Source organism: Ovis aries, chromosome 19 (genome assembly GCF_016772045.2).
Source record: "Ovis aries strain OAR_USU_Benz2616 breed Rambouillet chromosome 19, ARS-UI_Ramb_v3.0, whole genome shotgun sequence".
Taxonomy (NCBI): domain Eukaryota; kingdom Metazoa; phylum Chordata; class Mammalia; order Artiodactyla; family Bovidae; genus Ovis; species Ovis aries.
In genome coordinates, this window is record NC_056072.1 from 53396148 (window position 1) to 53402252 (window position 6105).

Here is a 6105-nt window from a genome sequence, read left to right on the forward strand (position 1 = left end):
GCCAGCCCGCTGGGCTCTAAGCACAGTAACTTAATAGCTATCAAGTAGTGAGAAGCTGGGGTGCCACCTGTCGGTGAAAGCTGGAGTGCACCCTCTCACCACCTCAGGGCCTTGAACTCCCAGGGCGTGTGGCCATGGGCATCCACCAAGGGAGAGCTTGGAAGAATGGGCTCCCCGCCTTTCCCATCCCGCGCCCTTCCCCCAGGAACATGAACACACCCTGTGTTAGCAGGATTCTTGGGCATGGGCTCTGCATGTCCAAAAAGCTGGTCAGACCGGGCATGGGCCTCAGCCCCTCAGGGCAGTGGTCAGGAGGTGGGGTGGAGGACAGCCCAGCACTCTCTCCCCTCTGGGTTTTAGTGGAACCCCGGTTTCCTCTGCAGTGGCAGCCAGCATTTTTACTACCTCCCTGAGCCCCACCGCAGGTTGACGGAGAGGCTGGGAGCAGCGTGTTGAGGGCAGAGGCAGCCCCAGACCAGCTTTGCAGTCGGCAGTAGGAGCGGCCGTGGTGCTGAGACACACTGCGGCCCTCGCCACTGACGTCATCTCAGGGCCTAGTCAAGGTTTTCAAAGCATGACAGCGGAAGAGATCCAGATGTCCAGTCAGAATGAGATCCAGGCTCGCCTCCACTGTGTGTGTCCCCTCCACGCCTGCGCCGCCCACTTCCCCAGGGCAGCCCAGACCGCCGAGACCCCTGAGACACCCCCACCCCAGGGCCCCTTCAGAGCAGCGAGGGAAGGAGGGGTGCTTCACAGTGTGGGACTGAATGGGCATTTCTGCACCCAAGCCCAGGACAGTCCACGGAGGTGTCCTAAGTTCTTTTTGCAGGAAGATATCTCTGCTAGAGAGTCAGGAAATGGGGGTGAGGGGGCCCGGAAGAGTCCATGCAGTCTGTGAGGGACCCCAGGCTCGGAGCAGAGGTGTTTGCACCAAGGTTTCCTGTGCCAGCCAGCACCCACCCCAGCCAGGTCACTGCAGCTGCTTCCAGCCCTCGGAATAACCCCCCCTTCCCCATTTGTCTCCTCAGATTCGTCTCCAAGAAAGTCTTTTATCACTTAACTGTTGACCGGCCTGTCATCTACGATGGAAGTGATTTCCCGTAACCTCAAGTACCTGGATTTTGCTAGTTTCACATTACCCACAGGAAACACTACTCCTCCTCACTTGTCACGTAAAGCACCTAAAAAACCCAGAAAACAAAAAATAGCTGCCCTAAAGCTATCAGTATCCACCATGCAACTTTAGGAGACGGGCCCTTGGCTGCTCATCAGAGCCGCGTTGCTCCGAGCGCCCTGTACTCAGCGCTGCACACCACTCTTAGCCCATGGCTCGTAAGGGCTCAAGTGACGTTTTCCACTGTCCTCACACCCGGAGGGACGCTACGCCAAAGGTTTAAACACTCAGGAGACCACTGGCCTCTCCAGGGGGGCGCAGTTGGCTCCAGGCCTCCTGTGAAGAGTTTCCTGGGTCAGAAGGGTCCCGACTTCCGCCCGTGGAGAGACACAGCCCCCTGTGCCCACCCCAGGCATCACGGGTGACCATGAGCTGGAAGGCCTGGCCAGACCCTGTGGGGCCCTCGAGTCCTCCCTGGGAAAGGACGTCAGGGCACCTAGGGGCCCGCCTCAGATCCCATCCAGCTTCCTCCATCCTGCTCCTGTCCCCTCCTGCCCAGGGAGTGCAGGACTGCTCAGAGGGGCCGCCAGCTGCACTTTTCTCCTGGCCCTTCTATCTGGGCGAGTCTGTCCTAGAGCAAAGCCCTCCACTCAGCTGGGCCTCTCAACAGCTCAAAATACCACCCTAAGAATCAGAAGTGAAGCTAATCCAGGAAACAGAACCCACCTACTGAGGGCCTGCAGTGCAATCTACGTCCAGATGGCCAGAGCCCAGATGCTGGGTAACATCCACGCCATGACCAAAAGGCTGGACACATCAGCCTGTGGGGCTCACTTCTCAGCCTGTCTTTGTTTATATTAACAAGAGCTTCTGCAGATACGTTTACTAATGATCATATTCAGGGTAGGAACCACTTTTAGAAGTCGAGGGCTTCTTAAGAGAAGTCTTTGTTAACTCAAGTATAAATGGGCGTAATTCATGAATCGGCTCTTTGCTCACCTCTCAGTCCCTCCTCCCCACCTGCCTAGGTTCCCCGCACCCCTTTTGCCCACTTCCTGCTGCTCAGCCTGCAGCTGACACCTGGGAGCAAATGAATCCTCTGTCCTTTTCCGGGACAAGAAGCAGATGATCTTCCTGTTCTCTGTGGCCCTTTTCTCCCACCACAGAGAGCTCACCTTTGACGGCCTCTCTGTGCCCTGTTCACAGGGCAGTTGGGACCCAGGTCCTTCCGCAGTGAGCAGAGATCTGACCAAGCAGCCCACCTTAGCTGTGGTCAGGGGAGAGGGTATCTGGCAAGGTGACTGCGGGTCCAAATACCCCGCCAGCCCTTCAGCTGGCCCGGTGACTAAGCCGAGTCACACCACGTCGAAGCTTCATCTCATCATTCACGAGCCTGATCTGACTGGTTTTGGGAACTGACGAATGGGTCAAGAATCCTTGGCCAAGTTCAGTTCAGACCCCATACCCCCCAGGCGCCAGCAGAGGTAGGAGGAAATGACTTTGGCAGTAGACTCAGAACTTCCATTTAAACAGGAGACATAGGCACTTCCAGGCACTTTAAGTGGGGCTTGAGACATGGTGAACAGAACCTTCCGGAAAAGAGCTGGCCCTCTCATGCTCTCCCTTCTGGGAGCAGCCGCCTGTGGCAGAAAGCCAAGAGTCTCTAGCATCTCATTGAGCAAGGTCCTGACGGTGCTTAGCACCAAAACAGAAATGGCCAGGCCCCCAGAGACTTCCTAGACTTATGCTTGTCCTTACAGGGTGCCGCACTGCTTGAAAGCAAACTACCCTGCCTTTAAATCCATCTCCCCTGAAGAGGATAACCAGATGTAGCTGGCCCACCACTTGAGAGAAACAAAAGACCCTGAAGCATCTGGAATCTGGGTTTGAGTGCTTAGCTTTCCCAGGATACCCTGGAGACATGGCCAAGCAGGCGGCCCTCTGCTCGTCTCACCACCGTCACCTGCAGCTCGAATCAGCATTTCTCCAGTAGCTGATGTGTTTCCTGCCGAAGGCCTGAGACATTCCATCTGAGGCTTGTTCTGAACCTCTGACACGACCCAGCAGGGGACCAACTGCAGCTTAAAAAAATCCTGTGGCTCTTGTGAAGCCAACCCAGAGGCACTGCTGCAGGAGCCCGCGGGCCCCTTGTGCCAGCGCTGCAGACAGTGATGGCAGTAGGTGCAAAAGCCTTCGCCTGCGCAGCGCGGCCCCACCCTGCCGCTGCAGCGTAGTTATTTTTTTGTGCTGGATGGACTCTTGTTCTTCGTGACTTTGCTGTGGGAGCTCGGGTTTGATGTGCAGCTAGAGTTCATCTTGGCATATTTAAATATGGCTTGTATAAACTGCTTTCTTATTTTAAACAAGTTCCCAACTTTACCGAAGTTTGGGGGTTGAGGTATTCTTTTTACTGCAAACGATAATGAAAAACAGCTATTTAAAGTGGTGGCCCCAGCCAGTAGACTGAATTAACACTAAAAGTCAACAAGTAGGAAACATTCTTGGGATCCCAGATCACTATCTTAAAAAAAAAAAGAAAAATCCCCCAGCAGCCTCTTTGGGGGCTGGCCGAGCTCTCTGAATAACTTGCTGTTTAGTATTGATTAGTACCAGCCGCCTTGCTCACCAATGCCTTGGAAGCCACTGATCACCCTCGCCCAGGAACACGGCCTCTGTCAGGCACCCTCATCCATCGCCAGCAAGCATGTTTGGGAAAAAGCGTAGCCCCTGCAGAGCGCTTCTGGCTGGAGCCCACCTACTCCACATCTGCTGGACCAAGAGCAGGCAAGGAAATTCTCAAACAGGAATCTGGAACTGAAACACTACATCAGGTCTGAAAAGTATGAATGCATAGCCACACTAGATAAATCAGAGATAAAGGAGATGGTTTTTTAAAATTATTTTCAGTTGTCACTCACCTTCAGTGGTGAAGCCGTTCCAGACTCATCTGAAAAGAAATCCCCATTTGGGGATGAAATCTCAGAGTCTGTGTTTTATCATTCTGGTTAGCTGTCCACCATACGTTTTTATAGGAGTTTCAGTTTTAGAAGCCCATCTTGGTGACTCCACCTTGGAGAATCCCAACCTCAGCTCAGAGGTGTTGAGAATGAGGGCAGAGCTACCCTCTGCAACGCTCAGAATCAAGGGTCACCCAGCACAGAGAATGTAGAGCCAGCCATCTATGTTTACAAAACACTTACCCAAAAGGTTCTTTTCAGTGGAACCCTGGGTGGATTTTTCTCTGTTGTGGTGCTTCCAAGGAAACAAAGACAGTTAATAATGCCTTTTCTCTCTTAAGCACTTTTTCAAAATAACACAGTACATCTTTAAATTTGAGGAGGCATCTCTGACAAAAAGACTTCTCAGAACCTGAGGACAAGGGCTGTCCAGAGATGCTCCTGTCCCCCCATGGCTGCAGAGCAACAGCGAAGCCTCAGTTGGGTGGCTTCCAAATCAGAATTGCACTTTAATAGACCAGTCCTCAATGCTCGCGGCCTTACGGGGTAGTGGGTCTGGGAACCTGACTCTTTTTTATCTGCCAAAGAATCACCAGAAGCACATCAAATGCCAACTCTCCACCTGCCCAGTGGGGGTGAGGGACTTTTGTGTCCCAAAGCATAGTCCGTATAGCATCTGCTGCACCATTTGGGAATGTCTTATTTTTAATCTCAGGATTTAAATAAACACTATGACATTGACAGTGGCGTCCCGTTTCATTCCATTGAGACATAAGGTGAGAGATGAAGTTGCACCCACCAGAGTAGGGGCAAAGCTGTTGGGCCATGTCAAGTCCTGTGACTTTTCAAAAGGGAGGAAAAAAAAAAAAAAAAAGCAGCTGTTCTAAGAGGTTGCCAAATTGACCTGGTATCTGGACCCACAGTGTGCGCTGAGGTCTGAGTTCAGACCTGCCTCAGCCAATGCGATGCACCAACCCACTGCCCTCTGCCAGAAGAGCTTCTGCGTTCAGCAAAATTCTCCAGCCCTCCCCTGGTCCACGAAGAGCAGCCTGATTTACCGGAATGATGGAGCTGGGGAGGAGGTCACGGGTGGCCTAAAACCACGGTTAGTCAAGGTGGATCCCAATCTAGGTAGGGCTGCTAGAGGAGGCAGCAGAGAGGGGCAGCGAAGACCCTGGACATGGGCCCCGAGGGCCGGGTCCCCGTCACTCCTCCCCTGGGCAGACTGAGCTTGGGCCAGGCAGTGCATCCGCACTCGCCTCTGGAGCGCCCTGTGCCCCACAGGGTCCCCCCAGCCCTCCTTCCCTCCACTCCCCTTCTTGCAGCCTTCCTGCCTTGGATCTCCCGCGGCCGCCACTTTGATCAGTTACTCAGGAGTAGGTGACTCTTCCCGGAAGTGTATTGTTCCCTGCAGCTCCAGGACCCTGTTTTTCATCCTCATCTCCCTGCTCTGCCTCATCCTGCAGCAGGGAGCACAGAGCACGGTGCTCACCAGCCTCTGAATCAGTGAAGACACTGGGCACCACGGTCAGCCCTAGGCCATCAGCAATCCCGGTGGCCAACTTGGCCGGAGACCAACCCCCAAAACCCCCATGGTAGAGAAGGACAAGGGCAAGGCCACAGGGCCGATTTGGGGAGGATGGACGTGAGCTGGTTACTGGATCGGACACGTATAGCCTCCTGTGCCCTCAAGCCTCTCCTGTCCAGGGATGGAAGAGTGCTCGATCCAAGTGCCTGAAACAGCACCGCAGAAGGAATTCTGTGTTCATAGGAAAGGCCCTGCAGAGAGGCCACGTGGACTGGGAGAACGGACCGGGACACAGATACAGGCTGCTCCATCTGGGCTGGGATCCGGGGCCTCCGTGCCACGCTCCTGGTGCACCTCTCCGCCCCTGCTGAGCCGCCCCAAGGTGAGCAAACCAAACCTCCGCTCCTGGTTTTCCAAGCCCCCACACAATTCTGGGAATTCTGGCCCCTCTCGGTGTCTGTAGACGCGTGCCGGTGCCTGCAATGCCTCTTCCGCCCAGAGGATGT

General features: G+C 54.3%; 1 protein-coding gene across 7 annotated transcripts in view; it reads left to right on the plus strand.

Moving 5' to 3' along the window:
- Window positions 1-4812, plus strand: part of FYCO1 (FYVE and coiled-coil domain autophagy adaptor 1) — a 158907-nt gene extending 154095 nt beyond the window's left edge. For all 7 annotated transcript variants that reach the window (XM_060402602.1, XM_060402604.1, XM_060402603.1 and 4 more), the window contains one exon: window positions 1029-4812. In XM_060402602.1, the coding sequence (XP_060258585.1) occupies window positions 1029-1104 (76 nt within the window). In that variant the 3' untranslated portion in view covers window positions 1105-4812. The remainder of the gene's footprint in view (window positions 1-1028) is intronic.
- The last annotated feature ends 1293 nt before the right edge of the window (window positions 4813-6105 follow it).